Genomic DNA, 18,612 nt, shown 5'->3' with positions numbered 1-18,612 from the left:
AGGAGTGGCTGGTGGGTTTGAACCGCCAGCCTTCTGGTTGGCAGTCCAGTGCCTTAGCCACTATGCTACCAGAGCTCCATTCTTGGTATTTGTTGTTGTTGTTGTTGTTTGCCGTCAAGTCGGCCCCGACTCATAGCGACCCCTCCTTGGGTTTCTGAGGCAGTATCACTACTTGGTATTTAGACTTATCAAATATAAGTATAACCATTATAAAATATTTTTTGCATTTTCTCTTTTTGTTATATAAGTAGGGAATGGCATATAAAAAACTAATTTTATAGCTATGCCTTTTATTGTAGAACAAGTTCTTTTGGATCAGAATTCTCAAACCCCTCCTCCAAGCCCATTCTCAGTACAAGCTTTTAATAAGGGAGCAAGTTGCAGTGGCCAAGGATTTGATTATGGACTTGGAAATAATAAAGGTAGGTGTTTAAAAGTGAGTCTTTCACTTTCATATATTTTATAAACTTTCTCTTCTACCCATTTGCATTCTTGTTGACCCACAGTATTTTATTAAAGTTTGTTAATAGGAAATTAACTTAAAATGTTGATGAAGGTGTTCTTTTTACAATGTTATTTTCTTATCAATTTTAGCTTAAGTTTATAGAAATTCCTGCTTATTTTTTTTCTACTTTAAAGGCACTTATTTTTAATTTGTATCTGAAAGGTTCTGTTTCACCATATCTAGTAAAAGAACTATAATTTTATCATCCTTTTATGATTAAGAAAGTAATGTTAAGAGCAACAAAGAACTTTTCAAAATGATCCATTTAATTTCAGAATATTACTTTTAAATAATACATTTATGTAATATTACATATCACTTTCTTTAAATGTGTATGATTTTGAATATCTAACCAAATTATCTTGATTAATTTAAAATTATCTGAAATGGTATGTTTAAATATGGGATATATAATGAAATAAAAAAGTTATAAAAAGAAAAACACCTAAGCCATTTGAATACAAAATATATAAAACTGTTTTTCACTGCATCAGTGGAGGAATCCAGCATCAGTTACTAACCCAGTAGTTATTTCATTACAAAATAATTTATACCTGAAATTCATTCAGAATTGCGTTTGTATGTAATTTCAGACATGCTCATGTTCTTTCCTAAGTATGTGACCCTAACTCCTTCAAAATCACTCGTGTTGTCAACAGTTAATATTCAGTTTGGTAATAGATAGAAATAAGAAAATAGCCTGCATGGAAATAACTAAAGATGTGTTTAAACTGAATCACAGTTCTTGAATTCAAGGAGCAAATATAGTGTCATTAATACCTAACTTGAAGAGCAAGAGAATGAAATAGTCAACATCAACAAAATACAAAATTACATCACTGTACAATTTAAAATAAAACCCCTATCTATTGGATACCTTCATTACTTTTCACAAAGTATTTTATGAGGGAAGCCTAGTCACGATAATTTTTTTTTTTTTTTTTTGCTTTTCCTCCTCTCTTGAGTTAATCTATCCTATAGCCTTGGGTACTGTCAAGCTTGCTCATTTGTGGTAGCTCTGATTTCTGTAAACTTAAGCTAGATCTTTATATAAGGTAGACTTTTTTATGGTATTTTCTTCATGTCCCTTTATGTTCCACTACTATACACTGATAGTAATTTTTATAAAGCATATTAGTTCAGATGTTCAGATTATATGCTTTCAGTCTTTAAAATGTCTGAATCATTATACTGATTACTGTTATTGTAATTTTATATTCAAGATACAACTTACTAAATCACTATAGGAATAAAAATCAACTTTCAAGAGACAAACAGTTCTGAGAACATTTCTTGTTCAATAGAAATAATAAAGCATTACTTTTTGAAAGTGTAGTTTTGCTAATATTGTTTCAAAATAGCATTCATTTGCTAATTAAAAAAAACACTGCCATCAAGTCAATTCCAACTCAGCGACCCCCATTGGGTTTCTGAGACGGTAGATCTTTACTGAAGTAGATTGCCCAGTCTTGCTTCCATGGAGTGGTTGGTGGGTTTGAACCACCAACCTTCTGGTTAGCAATCAGATGCCTTAGGCACTGTGCTACCAGAGCTCCTTGCATTTGTTAATAGGCTTTTAAAATATATAATTGGAGCAAAGAAATATTAAGGTACATAACTTGATTAACTATATACCAAAAAACATGAACCATCAATTTGATTCTGACACATAGAGAACCCTATAGGACAGAGGAGAACTGCCCCATAGGGTTTCCAAGGCTATAAATCTTTATCATAGCAGACTGTCTCATCTTTCTCCCATGGAGTGGTTGGTGGGTCCGAACTGCTGGTTTTTGGTTAACAGCCCAACGCTTTAACCACTATACCACCAGGGCTCTTTTGATTAACTATAGCTAACCTTTGTTTATTTATTTGTCTTTAACATCACTTCCCATTTTCCTTAACTCTGTGTACTTCCAAGCCCAAGAAAGTTTATTATTTTTTGTAAAAGTTTTTTCCTGAAAACAGCGTTTTACAAAATTCTTCATAATCTCCAAAATCCTTTCTATAATCCACAGTGTTAATTTTTAAAAAAAAGTAATGACATCTGTAGCTTGTGTAAATGATTAAATCTATCCCTTGTTGGTGCTTTAGTTGAAATTTTAATTCATGACACTTTATCATGTTTAGGGGATATGGCTGAAAAGCTACTATGTTATAGTTATTGCAGCAGCTAGTCTGCGTATACTTCTATTTTTTTCCTCTTCTTTAGTATCATTTGAACTGTAATATCGATATCCTCACAAATAAAGAGTTATTATCCTTCTAATTATTGTCATATCTTTAAAAAATATTTTTCTTTAAAGTCCTTGGCATTTAATTACAAAGAAAAATGTCAGAATTAATATTTAAGAGAAATCATTAAAATTAGGTAGCTCACATTCCTTTTCATCTTATAGGTCTTAATAGATTTTTGTATTCTATCTATTTAAAAAAATCATGCTTTAAGAAATAAAAAATAGAATTTCTTTGGTAGGTTCATTAGGAAAAAATAATTGATTTATAATTATAGATTAAATATGTTATTAAATTAATAGCATAATTTTTCACCTTTAATTGCTTATTTTAGAGAAAAAGTATTCATATTATTTGCTTACTTTCTGTATGAAATGTTCTGCATGTGAGGCAGGATGGTGTTAGTGTTGGGCATCATTTACTTAGATCATCATTTATACAAGTATGGTATTGAACCGATGTATCGTAGATTTTTCATAGACTCTATTCTTCCATGCTGCTGCTATATGTTGCAAATGAATTTAAATGTATTTGTTTTTGTAGATGGGCTGTAATATAAGATTTGATGGAATATTTCCATTAAAAAAATGCAAAATTTGGTCTCAAAATTTGAGACAAACATCACCAATTTCCACACATTCTGAATTGGCATAATTTTATTTAATATTTAACTATATCTGAATGTTATAAAGCACCATTCACTTTGCCATTTTGGATGTTAATTAATAACAAGTTGTAGTTTTGACTGTTTTGCCCACTGCAGGTGACCAACTGAGTGCCATATTGAATTCCATTCAGTCACGGCCCAATCTCCCAGCTCCTTCCATCTTTGATCAAGCTGCAAAACCTCCCTCTTCCCTAGTCCACAGCCCATTTGTGTTCGGACAGCCCCTTTCCTTCCAGCAGCCTCAGCTTCAGAGTAAGTCTGTCAGCCTTACCTGCTTCATCAAGCCATATCTGAAGCTTTTTTCTGAGTTGTTTATCAGATCAGAATTATTTATCAATTCACTGATGGTTTTATTTAATTAGGATGTTGCCCCTTCCCATATTTTTTTAAGCATTTAAGCTGCTCTGAGGAAAACATTCTGCCCCTAAGCCATTTGTTTTTAATTGCACTTTTTTTCTCTTTTTTTTTTTTTTTTTACTAAGTATAGTTTTTAAAATACAAGTGTTATCTTTCTAGTCTAATTCTAGTACTAGTAAATGCATACTAAATGTTAAGGAGAGCATAATTTAGAATTTTTTTTATTATGCATGACTATGGTAAGCATTCATTCTAGGGATAACTTCCTTTGTTTCATACTGGATTTGTGTTACTTAGAGATGCCCCAAAAGAATAAACCTATTTCATTTTATCAGTGGGTAGAGGAGACACCATGTTGGTTTAGACAGGTGTGTGTGTTTCCTCTAAGTGGGTTTGATGTCTATGAAATGTAGAGCAATTAAAATTTCCAGCTCTTTTCAAATTATTGTTTCCTCTCTTGCTCCCCCTCCTTAATATATTAAACTAATCACTTGGTTTCAGTTCTTTCTAGGATTACTGTAGTTCTTCATCCATGATGATAACCCACATTGATCTATAAAATAGAGTCAAGCAAATTACACTTAACTGATTGTTCTTTTTCCTTAATAACCTCTTGAGTCTTCCACATAAACCTCTCATATCTGCTTACAATATGACAACAGTATGTTCTTGGCCTGTAAGCCCATATTGGCTATCCAAGCACACCCACTGAATCAGTTAGTTTATAAAAGTCTCAGTTTGCACACCCAGTGTTTAGATTCAACTGCATAATCTCTTTGCTTTAATAAAGTGCATTTACACATAAGTCCAAGGTATTTTTCTACAAAAATATTTTGGTAACTCTTTTCAGGATTACTTAAAAGAATGCCAGGGGGATTTGATTTTTATTAAGAATCAGGGTCTAAAAGTATATGTGAACTGCTGTATGAAAAGTGAATTTGCTCTGTAAATCTTCACCCAAATCAAAATAAAATTTAAAAAAAAAAAAAGAATCAGGGTCTAAAACACCAGGGTATAACTGAGGGGGGTACAATAACATATCCATGTTAGGTAAAGAGTACACAAGAGTATAAATTTTTCTGGGTTTACATTATATATGAGGCAAGTCTCATTTATGAAACTAGTTAGTTTGTGAAAATATAAGTAATGTCTATGATTACTGTCAATCCCTAGCTCACCATCATCTGTCTGCATAGATAATATTCACTTGAGTGTCTACTGAGAGAAGAATTTCAAGCAAACGCAATAGTGTAACATGTCTGAAATTTTTATTTCCTTCTATAGTAAACATTTTAGAAGAATGAGAGAGAAATGAAATATTAGTTTACTAAGTTTTTGAAGCAACAGACTTTTTTACATTTGGGCGTAACCAGGTTGCAATGTTTTAAATATAAGTACCAGGGAAAGAAACAAAAAGGAAGAAACTTATAATTAGGCAGAAAATTCCTATTAGAAATAAAATTAAAAAAATAAAAGTTGTCCTGATAATATCATAGAAACAGCAGATACAAGAACTAGGAAGAAATACTCTTGTTCTATCTAAAGATCATTGCATATCCTCTAAAAACAAACGGAATTACTATTTTTATTTTATAAATTTTAATTAATAAAATATTATATTTCCAAACAAAGCATACAAATATATTAAAATTAGTTTGTCTCATTCAGGAGATAACAGACTTAAAAGTGAGATTGTGTCAATATAATTTCATGTATATTGTGCGTGTTGTCAGTCCTGCCACTTCTTTTACCAATATCTTGGAATAAATTTGAAATCATGGCCAAGAAATGTCTCAGTTACTAACTATCTGAATAATTACTTGGCTGTTTACTAATTACTGAGACCATTTTTAAAAGCTCTTGTTCTCAGTAGAATTACTATCACTAAAGTTTGAGTTCCAAATTCCAGAAAACAAAAGCTTCGTCTTTAGCATGACTAAAAAAGTTGTTATGGAGTCTTAAAAATAGTTTTAATGTTTTGAAAATAAATTAGTGGCTTTAATCATATTATATTAGGACACTTAAATGTGACAGACTGCTTATTGTTGAGGCTTACTTGAGTGAGATACTTTTTCCTAAACTTTGCCATCATCCATCCCTAAACTTCGCTGTCATCCATCCCATTAGCATTTCACCCTGGAACTTCCTTTTACTACTTAATAAAGTGAGAATCATTTTCATCTTATACTGTGTGATACCAAAATAAAATATTATGTATAGAAGAACATATCTACTATTTTTGCTTTTACTGAGTGTCACCACTGTGACTAAACACTTTAGTAAGCACATTAATGCATCCTCATTTGAGGTAATATCTGTTACCTGTATTTAGTAGATGAAGAGCCACAGGCTTAGAGAGAATAAATGATTGGCCCTAGAAACATACGTGGTAAATAGCAGAGCCAAAACATGAGGGCAGTTCCACTGACTACAAAGGCCATGTTTTCTAAATACAATATTCAACCTTGCTTACTGATAAATAATGAAAAATATATTTTTTAAAATGTATTTTAAAAATATCTGTTTATGTTCTAGAATCTAGAGTATTAGCTTTGTTCATATGGATTATTTTTCACTAACATTTAAGAATGTAGAGTAGTTTGAAAGAAATATTTCCTAAATATTATAAAACAAGTTCCCAATTAAGTAGATGAGTTCTACAGAGACATGTATAAACTTCCCCATATGTTAACTTTGTCTAGCATTTCTATGAGCATTGTTATTAGTAATTCTGTTTGTGCCCCCTTCCCCTGCATATTTTTCCCACTTATCTTTGAAATATGAAATAAATGAATACGTTAAATTAATTCAGTGCCCCAAATCTGGTTATTTAGTTTTAAATTAGCAAAAATATTTTATTATACATTTACAGACACACAGTTTTAGCTGTTAATCTAGTAAATATAATAAGTACAGAGATAAAATTATAAATTATCCTTTTTATCATGTGTGCGTATGTACACACATGAGAGAGAAAAGTATATGTAATTATTTTATACACTGTTATATAATTTACTTTTTATTTCAGAATTAATATGTAGGTTCTTAAATTGTTAAGGAAATAGTTACTAAGATTCTAGTGGGCTGATATGGGGGATGATACCTCATCCTGCTTTCTTTAAGTATATTATATTCCTTATTTTAATGACCTTTTCTTGTTCTCTTTGAAAGCATCATTTTATGTGCTAGAACCCCTGACAGTGTCTTACACATTGTAGACTTTGGGATGTTTATTGAGTGTAGATAGTTCCACCTAAGATTAGCATTTCACAGTAAATCCTGAATTTCAGATCATATAGTTCTTATTATTTTATGGTAGGTATTCTTGTATTTACACAGAATATATCCTCAAAGAGGAAATAGAATATGTCAGGAGTAATTAAAACCAGCTATATTATCATGATATGATGTCTATTAATTCCAGATTTTTATTGATTGAATTCTAAGCAATTACCTCCATCTGAAAAATTGTTATATTAATATAATATATTAATGACTGTTTAATATAGGTATTCTCTAAACAGTTTATGTATATTTGAATAGAAAAAAACGTAAAGTGTTGAGACAAATTCATTGTTCTCCCAATGATTTTAAACATGTAATTTACAGTGTCAAAATATAATACTTTCAAAGCCCAGATGTGATACTACTAAGTTACCTTCCAAAACTATTTTGGTTTTATACCCATATAATACATTATTAAATGGGACAAAAAAATATCCATTAAAGTTGACAAAAATAAATAAATAAAGTTGGGTGTCTACATGGAGATTTACCTTACATGTGAAAGTACTAACACATACTAAAATAGTATGTTTACTTACGTATATGAAAAGAGGTGCTCATGGAAAGACAAAGTTTCCCTCTAGCCACTTAATAGTTTTAGTTAAGTTACTTGACACTTCTGAGACCTTAGTATTTTGTCCATAAAATGAGGTGCGTAATAAATGCTGGGAGCTCTGGTGGCGTACTGCCTAAGGCATTATTTGACTGCTAACCAGAAGGCTGGCGGTTGAAACCCAACTGTAGTGAGTTTGGTTGGTTTTGGTATTTTTTGAAGTAAACAATACCATTCATGCTTCGAGGAAAATATGAAGAAGTCAGAGCCTGGGAGAAAGCTGTCTATTCTCAGTGTGGAATGAGTTATAGGAAGGAATTTTGTAATAGACAAATGAGATTTCTTAGCTATTCCTCAGTATATTTTATAGCATAACCTCATTATTGCTTTGAAATTAATTCTTAATATAGTAAGACTGTATTCATATGTTGATTTGAATGTTAGTATGTAAACATGTTTATTTCTAATACTTGGAGATCATCTGTCCCTGGATTATGATCACACAGTAGAATCCATCGGTATGTTGTCTGTTTATTTGCTTGCTATAAAGGTATGCTATAATAGATAGCCACCACTTGTCTGTCAGTTTGTTACACTGTGGTGGCTTGCATGTTGCTGTGCCGCTGGAAGCTATACCACTGGTATTTCAAGTACCAATAGGGTCACCCATAAAAGACAGATTTCAGTGGGGCTTCTAGACTAAGACAGAGTGGGAAGAAAAATGGGGCCATCCACTCTGAAGAACATTGTCTGATATAGTGCCAGAATATGAACCAACAGGTTGGAAGACACTCAAAACATACCTGGGGAAGAGCTGCCTCCTCAAAGTAGAGTTGAACTTAATGACATAGGTAGAGTAAAGCTTTCAGGACCTTCATTTGCTGATGTGACATGACTCAAAATGAGAGGAAACAGCTGCAAACATTCATTAATAATTAGAACATGGAATGTAAGTAATATGAAGCTAGAAAAATTGAAAGATGTCAAAAACAAAATGGAACACATAACAATTGATATCCTAGGCATTAGTGAGCTAGTATGGACTGGTATTGGCCATTTTGAATCAGACAGTCATATAGTCTATTATGCTGGAAATGACACATTGAAGAGGAATAACATCACATTCATTATCAAAAAGAACATTTCAAGATCTATCCTTAAGTACAGTGCTGTCAGTGATAGGATAATATTCATACACTTTATAACAGTTGATACTACTGTTACTCAAATTTGTGTACCAACTACTAAAGCCAAAGATGCTGAAATTAAAGATTTTTACCAGCTTCTGCAGTCTGAAATTGACATGCTTGTAAAGAACAGTCAGCAAGATGGATTGACACAGTGGTTGTGACGATGGGCTCAAGCATAGCAAAGATTGTTAGGATGACACAGGACCAGGCATTGTTTGGTTCTGTTGTAGGTAGGGTTGCTATGACTCTACACAGTAGATGGAACATTTGACTTGGGAGGGAGACCTCTGTTTAGTCTCTGTTCTTCTTCCAACAATTTTTGTGACACTAAGTTGATTTTTAAGATCTTTTTATGATCCTAAAGAAAAATTATATGATGGCTTTTAACAAAGACTTTGTAAAAGCAAGTTCAGCTTTTATTCAGATATTCAATAAGTGCAATAAATTTTTTCATACTTGAACCTATCAAATGACCAATATGTTCATTTTAGTTTTGGCTGTAACATCTCTAGTATCCCTGCAAGTTCTTGTCCTTTCAGTAACTGATTAGTTTGACAAACTTCACACATTACTGCTACTTAGTCTTTGAGCAGCCCACTGGCAATATATCAGATTACAGAGGATGGGGACAGATCATGAAGGGTATTATAAGTCTTGGGTGTTTACTTAGGAGTGTAGACTTTTGTAAGTATTATGAATAAATGCAGGGAGCAGATGAAGAAAATAGATAGTTCTGAAGACATGAAAACAAAGGAGTGGCATGATTGTTTTTACATTTTTGAAAGATAATTAAATGTATTATGAGAAAGATCCTGGAGAAAAGGAAAATGCTGGGGCAGGTAGTCCAAATAAATATTGGGTAGGGTCTAGATTAAGCTCAATTACAGTGGTCTTATAGAAAAAGGAGTAAGTTACAAATAGTTAGTAAAATGGACAGGACATGATAATCACAGTTGTGGAAGCCAGTCTAGGATGACTTCTAGTTTTCTGGCTTTGTTTTGAAATGTGGTATACTTACCTAGTACCAAAAATATATACTAAAGAGCTGGTTTGAAGGAAAAAAACGAGTTCATTTTAGTAACTTAGCTCCAGTGCGACAGTATATAATTTGAAATTGGGTAACATATTTAACATTCTCACAACTGAAGATGGCATTCTTAACTGACAAGTATCATTCTCAAGATTTTACATTTAATTAAATTTTTTAAAGATTTTTTTAAGTATTTCAATTATATTTTTATATTAGGCTTACCATATCTACTACTTTGCTAGTCTCTAAAACTTCTGCATTGTAGTATAGCTAATTACTGGGCTTAGTAAATCTAAATGTTTATCTTTTAAAACAGGTTACTTATCCCTTATTGTTAGATTGTTTTTCTTCCCCTCCTTCAGTTTATTTAAGAAATCTATATGATCAGCAGCCACTAGGTCATATGGTGGTAGGATTTTTAGCATTCAGGAGGACTAAATAGTCATCAAATCCAACCTTCATTTTGAAGGTGAGGGAATGATAGATAACTTGCCTGAACTCATACAGTTAGCTGGTAGCAAATCTAGGGCTTGAATTTGAGAATCTCCTAACTCACTCTAGTGGTTTTTTATTTATTACTACATCTCAGCTGTTTTCCATAGAATGGAAGAATTGGAAAAGCCAAGGGATCATTTAGTGCAGCTTCTTCTTTTATACCTTAAATCCCTAAACAACATCTCTGATCAACTTTCGCCAGATAGAAAATTCACTATATCACAAGGCAGTTCTAGCTGTCAGTTCCGTCCAGTCTTTTCATAGAGAATATGGATACAAAAATGTCCCTTCCCCTTTCTCATGCCCACTAGTAATGAAAGAGAGAATGGAACTATACTGATCATATAGGACAGAGTAGAACTGCCCCATAGGGTTTCCAAGGCTGTGATCTTTACAAAAGCATACTACCACATCTTTCTCCCATGGAGCAGCTGGGGGGTTCAGACCACCAACATTTTGGGTGGTGGCTGAGCACTTTAGCCACTGCACCTCCAAGATCCTGTAGCTATCACAGTTAATGTTAGTCACCTGATCAAAGTGTTGTCCAGTTTCTCTGGACAAACTCACTGCCATCAAGTCGATTCTGACTCATAGTGGCCCCAGTTGGGTTTCCGAGATGGTAAATCTTTATGGAAGTAGATTGCCTCATCTTCCCTCTGGGGAGTGGCTGGTGGGTTTGAACCTCCAGCGTTCTGGTTAGCAGTCAAATGCCTTAGGCATTGCACCACCAGAGCTCCTTTGTGGTCTGTAGTCACTATTTTTTCACGTGCAAGTAATAAGCAATTTGTGGGGAGCCAGAATATTATTTTTGAGAGCTTCTCTAGCCCTTTTATGTCTCAAGTTACTGGTTAAAGAGTAATACCTATCTGTCTTGTCTTGGACTTTAGAGATTATTCTTTCTACAGCCTAGAATGGGAGCTCTGGTGGCGTAGTGCCTACGGCATTTCACTGCTAACCAGAAGGCTGGTGGTTCAAACCCACCAGCCGCTGCTCAGAAGGAAGTTGGGCAATCTACTTCTATAGTGATACTGCCTCAAAACCCAAGGAGGGGTCGCTAAGAGTTGGATCCAACTCGACAGCAGTGAGTGGATTTTTTTGGTTTAAGGCCTAGATTACATACACATCAAATTATGCTCAGAATTTTCCTGTCTCAGTTACTTTTACCCATGTTCATCCCTTAATCATTTTAATTAAGGATTTGCTATATACTCAGTAATATACTAAATGAACATTTTATTCAAATGCAGTTATGTCTAGAAGTCATTTAGAGAAACACTTTGGAGGTATCTGCCTTACATTTTTTCATCCACCTTTTTTTATACATTCATATCATGTGAATTAATGTCATATTATACTGAAAACCTTTCTTCTTTTTTACCCCTTAGTGAAAAATTTTGTTCTAATGTTCCTATTTTTGTTATCTTTTTAGTATGCTAAAATTTATGTAAATACGTTTGGTTCCTATTCCATGTCTTAAATTCATTTATCATTCACATAATTCCACCTTTCTTCTGATAAATTTACTACAAAGAAACAAACTGAGTATATAGATTATGCAGTGATGTTACATCTAAAGCTGTTGGTCTAGACAGCTCCCATAGCTAAGAGTATATAATTAATAACATTGTCACCTTATTTGAACTTTTTCTGAAACATTGATAGAAGAAAGGGGAATAATAATTATTTTTTATCTGTTCATTGTTTGCGCACATCTTCTGGGCAGATTGAAGGTATCATTTATATATTGTTTCCACAGGACCAATAAACTAGATTTTTATCTTTTCTAAAATAAATAATCGAAGCATTCCAGAATATCTGAAATGTAACTTAGATTTATCAATTTACTGCATAAAATTATAGGAGTCAGTACTGTCAAAAATATATGACTTACTAATCAGAGAAAAATATATATACATACAATTACTTAGAATTTAAATTGAGTCAAAAAAGTCAGCAAAACTGTGCACACTATTCTACCATTAATGTGAAATCTTATCATTTGTGAAGTACCTGTAGAATTATAAGAGTTCTTTCTTATATCTTAAACACACCTACATTTGTATGTAGGTCTATATCACACAAACAAAATAAGGTGAAATTTGAACGTTGTTACAGACTTATGTAAAACTTCCTTTCAAGTACTTTCAAATTTCTGTGTTAGGATTGCATATTGTAGTTTTACTAAGACTGTAAATTCATAGTTCCTATACTGCCTTCTCAAAATTGAAGACTAAACAAGATAGAAGCAGAAACATGCTAAATATTATTTCTGCCAGCCGTTATTTATAGTATCCCAGTGGAATGCCCTTTGAAAAAAAATTCCATCAATTTTACTTCCTCTTCTCTGAGTATCATTGATAGTGATAAATGTAGTCTGAATAGATACCTAACTACTTCAATGCAGTGTATTTCCATTACATTGTGCTTCCTAATACCCTGTTTATAAAATTATTTTAACATTGCCTACCAATAGCTTAGCAAGATGCCTCTGTAATGTCATAGCTTAATGATAGTACAAAAAAGGAAAACAGTTACTATTTGAATTTAATGCTACAACTTACCTTTTCATAAAGTACCTACCTACTGTAACCACGAGTTTTACTTAACCTAATAGTGACACTTTTGAAGTGCAATATTTTTAGGAGTTTATATCAGAATACATGAATAGTCAACCTTGTTATAATATGCCTGTGGTATATTACTAATAGTTAGATGTGACATTTAGCATTTTAGATCGTTGTTTAATTGTTAACTCAACATTTCAAAAAGAATGTATGCCTCTTTTTAAATCCTCAAACCTGCAGTTTTGTTTGCTGACACCAGATGGTGATAATTGCCTTGATTGTTCTAATTTATGGTCCCAATAACTAGGTCACTGTTCTGATATTCACTGCAAAACCACAATTTTTCCTTCTGTTAAACTGAAATGAGATGCTTTTCTTATTAAAAAGAGAAATTATACAGTTTTATTCTTCAGTACCTAAAGTACAGATTTTTTAAAGTACATTTTACAATGAACTACAAAGTTTCTGTAACCAGAGAAGGAAATGATCCAGGGGACTTGATACTTAGGTTCCAAAGGTAGGAATAAATGAGACATAAAGAACTATGTAATTAATAAGGAGAAATTTCATGCCAAACAAGTAATACTGACTTCAATGTGCACTGGAGAAAAACCCCATTTTTAGATTACTTTTGATAATATTCTCTTTAGTTAGCTATATGATACTAAAAGAAAGGACCAAAATTTTATAGAGAAGAATTTAATTAATTGGTTGTCTTTTCTACATAATGGAGTAAAAGAGAAAGAGAGAGCGTGATTATTTAATCCCCATCAAACTGTCTGAAAGTTGATGAACTCTTTTTGTTTTGTACATAGATATCAATATATCTTTTATGAATTGCTTCCTTTTTTTAAAATTGAAAAGTATAAACCTTAAATGTTAACTTAACCTTAACTATAAGCATGATTCAATAGGAGAAAATTTTATCAAAATTAAATCCCTGAAACAGGTCTTTTCTCCACTCACAGCTTATTAGTTATTTAACAATAATCCTTTTCAGACTTTAAAACAAAACAACAAAAAAAAATCCTATCTAGGAATCCAATCTCTTGAGGCCTTGTTGAAAAGACTTCAAGGCCATTTAGGCTTTTAAACTTTTTCCAGGTGTCTATCCTTAACCTCTATTATCTTATCCAAGTGTCCTTGTCGTTTTTCACATTTACGTCTTTGGTGCTTCAGATTAAGATGGCATCCTTATTTCTTGCTTTCCTCCTCCTACGTACTCCTGCTAAACTCAGTCTTTACAGATTTTAGCAACCAAAACAAGAGACTCTGTCACTGAATTCCTCTGGAATATTAACTCTTCTAATCAGAACTGGCACTTTTTTAGTTGTGTTCTTGAAGAAGAGAAATATTTCAACATACTAACTGATGTTTTCAGTGATAGTTACAAACTTTGTATTCTATGAAATTTGACAATTTCCTTTACAGTACGTGGATGCTTTTTAGGTTTTATAGAAGGGAGCTCTGGTGGCATAGTGCCTAAGGCATTTGACTGCTAACCAGAAGGCTGGAGGTTCAACTCACCAGCCACTCCTCGGAAGGAGTGTTGGACAATCTACTTCTGTAGAGATACCACCTCGGAAACTCAAGGAAGGGCTGCTATGAGTCGGGTCCGACTCCATGGCAGTGAGTTTTCTTTGTTTTTGTTTTCTGTTTTTTGTTTATTTAAAAAACGCTCAACAATTTTTAGAATTTAAACAGTTTTTAACCCAGTACCTAGAACAAGGTCTGACACATAGAAGATACCCAATACTGTACATTGAATGACTGTAATCTACGATTGGTTTATCTTTCCATTTTGGCTATAATAATGAATCGGTCAACCTTTACTTTTTCTGTTTTGAGAGAAAAGTATATTGTTTTGTTTTGTTTTGTTTTTAATTATTTCAGTAATATAAAGAAAGTTATCTCCTTGTCACTGGATTTATTTCAGCTTAACAGATTTATTTTAATAGCCATAAGTTAAAATTTTAAGTAAAATGGATTTTTTTTTTCAGTTTCAAAGAGTTTTTTTTTTTTTTTTAGCTCAATACTTTATAAAATATAAAGTTGTGATTCTTTGAGCAAAAGATAAATTATTTCATTTCAGATACTTTTCTTTCTCTGCATGGTAAATCATTGATGTGTCTAACATTTTGCTGTGACTTGTAAATTTTCTTTGCTTCATGTTTCAAAACTTTTTATGAACAAAATCTGGTACCTCCATAATAGTATCCACAACATAAATACTAAGGATTGGGATTAGCACTAACATTTTTCACTGAAGAGGTGAAATGTCACCATAAATGTCCATTTGGGTCCATTCTGAAATACATAATGGAAAAGTCATAGTCATGTGTCCATACAGAAAACCAGGTGACAGTAGGTTAAATTGTTCATAATATTTCTTTATCTCCCACTATTTACAAAAAAAATAATTATAAATATGTAAAAGTAAATGAACACCAAATTAAAAATAAATGAGCTAATAAAATACTAGTCTGAAAAGAAATGTTCAAGTGTGGTTTATCAAAGCTATGAACCTTAACTTATAAGTTAACAGTTGGAGCTGTCGTTATTAATCTAAATTAATTGATTTGACCTTTGTTTTCAGTTTTAATTTTAGAGAAACTTAAATTTTTTGAAAAACTTAGCAGAGTAAAACTATTTTGAATAACAGTTAATAGTTACATACCATTTGAAATGTTTTGTTCTTGCTTATGTTCTCTGCCAATTTTTTTTTTCCATTGAATCTGTGCTGCTTCTTTGCCAATGTTTTCCACTGTAGAATCTCCATCTCGCAACCTTGCTTCTCGTGAGCGCATTTACAAAAATTATGGTGTAGCTGGGCCTGCCTCTGCTATCTCATCTCTGTCTCACAAACTGAAGGGTGGGTATACGTGCACTCATGGATGGGTCATTTTTAATTAACGTTGGAGGTTTCAGTAAAGAAGTTTTAGTTCACCTCAGCCATTTTCATTCCATTCCATTATTTAAAATCAAAATTTGTGATTTGATTTCTCTATAATTATGTGTCTATTTGATATTATAGTATATATATCCTAATTTGATATGCATGTTATTGTATCTGTAGGTTAAATATTATTCTGATTTGGTTTTATACCTATATGAGATATTAAAAATTGAATTAAGTAAATAGAAAGGAAGAAATACCTAATTTGGGGAGTTTTTAAATCCTTATTATCAAAACAAGATGATATATGTGTAGGGCATAAAGCACTTTGTGAACCCTAAGAATATACACTATAATACATTGTGTGACAATTGAGTCTTAAACTTGTTTTTCTGTATATATATATATATAAGAATCATTTTATTATTTTAGTTTTGATACTTAAAGTTTTTAAGTTTTACTTAGTTATCACAGCAATATATATATGTAAACTATTTATCCTCTCTTGCATGAATCTTAGAATTTTTTCTTAGTGACTCAGTTGTAATATTTTAAATTTACAAATGTTTAAACTATTGACAATAAAATTTTATGTCATTTCAAAATATACTTTTGGTCCTTTAGAATATTATAGATGCCTATTCCAATATTTTTGGGTTAAAGTAATACTGATTAAACTTTTTAAATTCCATATTATAAGAAAGACAGTTTACAAAGAAGTTTTGAAGCAGTGGCTAAAGTATTATATAAGTTTTTCAAATAGTTACTAATTTTCCTTTTTCTTAGAAATAGGTAAAACAGTTTCACATTTTTCCTTTGTTGACAATGTCAATGTCAATCCATTGACAATGATACTATATAGCACTCTGTTGTTGTTGTTGTTTTATGTGCCCTGGAGTTGGACCTGACTCAAAGAGACCCCTCCTTGAGTTTACAAGGCAGTATCACTACAGAAGTAGACTCTAGTAAATATAGTTATATAATCTGTTCTATATAGTCTGTAGTATTGTCTATAGCATATCATATTGTGTGGCCTGATAAACACTCTATATTATGGCATATCATATTATAGTGTATGATTATCTATGGTATATTATATTATAACATAATATTTGTACATAACCTGATAATTGACAATTTTAGGATGAAGCAATCATGCAAATCATTTAGTGAATGAATAAGCCTTTAACATGTTTACTAACTTATTTGAATATACTAAGTCTCTACTCTGTCCTATATTATTATTTTTTCAGGTTATCTTTGAGGTAGAAAATGTTTTGTCCATTAAACTTACATATTATAAATATTAAACTAAGTGATGAATGTGAATATTTTATGTATGTTCTAAAGATGTTTAAAAGTGTTTTGTTTGTTGTTGCTTCAAACAACCACAGCATGACTGTTTTTAGTAATATGTACTACATGCCTCAAAACTTTTGAAACATAAGTGATGAACATGAACATAAATTTGTCAGTATGTTAGCTTACCTCACTTAATAAGCTTAACATATTCTTTTTAAAATATATGAAATTCATTTTGGAAAAGTAAATTAGAAATACTAGAATATTAGAAATGATTTTGTTATAATTTGAGAAGCACATCTCAGGAAGAATTAATTCTGCTGTTATTTTAATGCCTGGTCTCCAACAGATGAACTGTCAATATAGATCTTAAGAACATATTCTGCACTACTGGAGGTATAGAGAGAGAGATACGAAGGCCTGTGCATTCTAACTCTCTCTCTACAACCAGCATTTTTTTTTTCCTTGTATCTAACTAGTGGTATTCCTCACATTTGACAGATCCCATTGTTCAGCTAACTACAGATGCTATTTCCATTATGAGGAAAGGTTAAAGACCATTGTAAGTGTGTACCCTACCAAGAATTAGATACGGCATCAACATACATTCACAATCCCTTTGGATGCAACAGGGATGCAAGTCAGACATTTGGAAACATCAGAGCCAAGTTGCAGATCTTTGTCAGGAACCCTCTCCATTATGTTAGCAATCCTAAAACAAGTTGCCCTTCTTTATAAATTAAAGAGCAAACCTCTTTCCATCTATAAATTCCTCAAGGACCTTTTAGCGATAGGGGTACCAGACATAAAAGAATTGGTACTTACTTACTTATCAAAATTCCCCATTATGTTCAACTTTTGAAATGTGATGATGAAGGTAATAAAAACATTTCCAGCTATGAGACTAATAACAAATAGCCATTATGCCAGACATTACACACTCAAAATTAGTGATAAAGCAAGAACTACACTGATGTTAATTATGTCTAATGTAATTTATTAACAAAATTTGCTCTGTGTTACTACTAGATTAATAAAATGAGATGGGCAGTAATTTCCTAAATTGCTTGTAAGAAGTCTAAGAGCACTTATTTATCAAAATTATAGTTTCTGTTTATCTGTGCTCTACCTAAACAACATGAATATCCAAAATTTTTTTACCAATGTTTTTTCCAGATTTAGCTCAATCTCTTACATTGCAGATAAAGAGAGCCTATATATGACAACTGATATTCATGATAGAATAATAAAGCGCTGGAAAAAAACTGAGGTGTGTAATGTTCAGTATAGTTACATTTATTCATCTAAACATGCAATTCATTATTCTGAACACTGGCATATTGCAATTAAAATATTTAGTTCATCTGTATGCCCTGAAAAGGCTATGTGCTATTGTTGTTGTTGTTGTTGTTGTTAAGTGCTGTCGAGTCGTTTCCGACTCATAGCGACCCCATGCACAGCAGAACAAAACACAGCCCGATCCTGCGCCAGCCCCACAATCCCTGCTATACTTGAGCCCATCATCGCAGCCAC

At 32.1% G+C, this 18,612-nt stretch overlaps 1 protein-coding gene across 1 annotated transcript in view; it reads left to right on the top strand.

Annotated features, from left to right (window-relative positions):
- The window catches only part of MYCBP2 (MYC binding protein 2), a 376,124-nt gene that overhangs the window by 292,223 nt on the left and 65,289 nt on the right, over nt 1-18,612 (top strand). Inside the window, exons 56-57 of the mRNA XM_042781038.1 lie at nt 300-422; nt 3,504-3,659. Of these exons, the coding sequence (XP_042636972.1) occupies nt 300-422; nt 3,504-3,659 (279 nt within the window). The remainder of the gene's footprint in view (nt 1-299; nt 423-3,503; nt 3,660-18,612) is intronic.

The sequence above is a fragment of the Orycteropus afer genome, unplaced genomic scaffold, assembly GCF_000298275.1.
Source record: "Orycteropus afer afer isolate SDZICR_OR568_19922 unplaced genomic scaffold, OryAfe1.0 scaffold00081, whole genome shotgun sequence".
Classification (NCBI taxonomy): Eukaryota; Metazoa; Chordata; class Mammalia; order Tubulidentata; family Orycteropodidae; genus Orycteropus; species Orycteropus afer.
The sequence above is the reverse complement of the archived record's forward strand: the minus strand, read 5'-3'. Positions and strand labels throughout refer to the sequence as shown.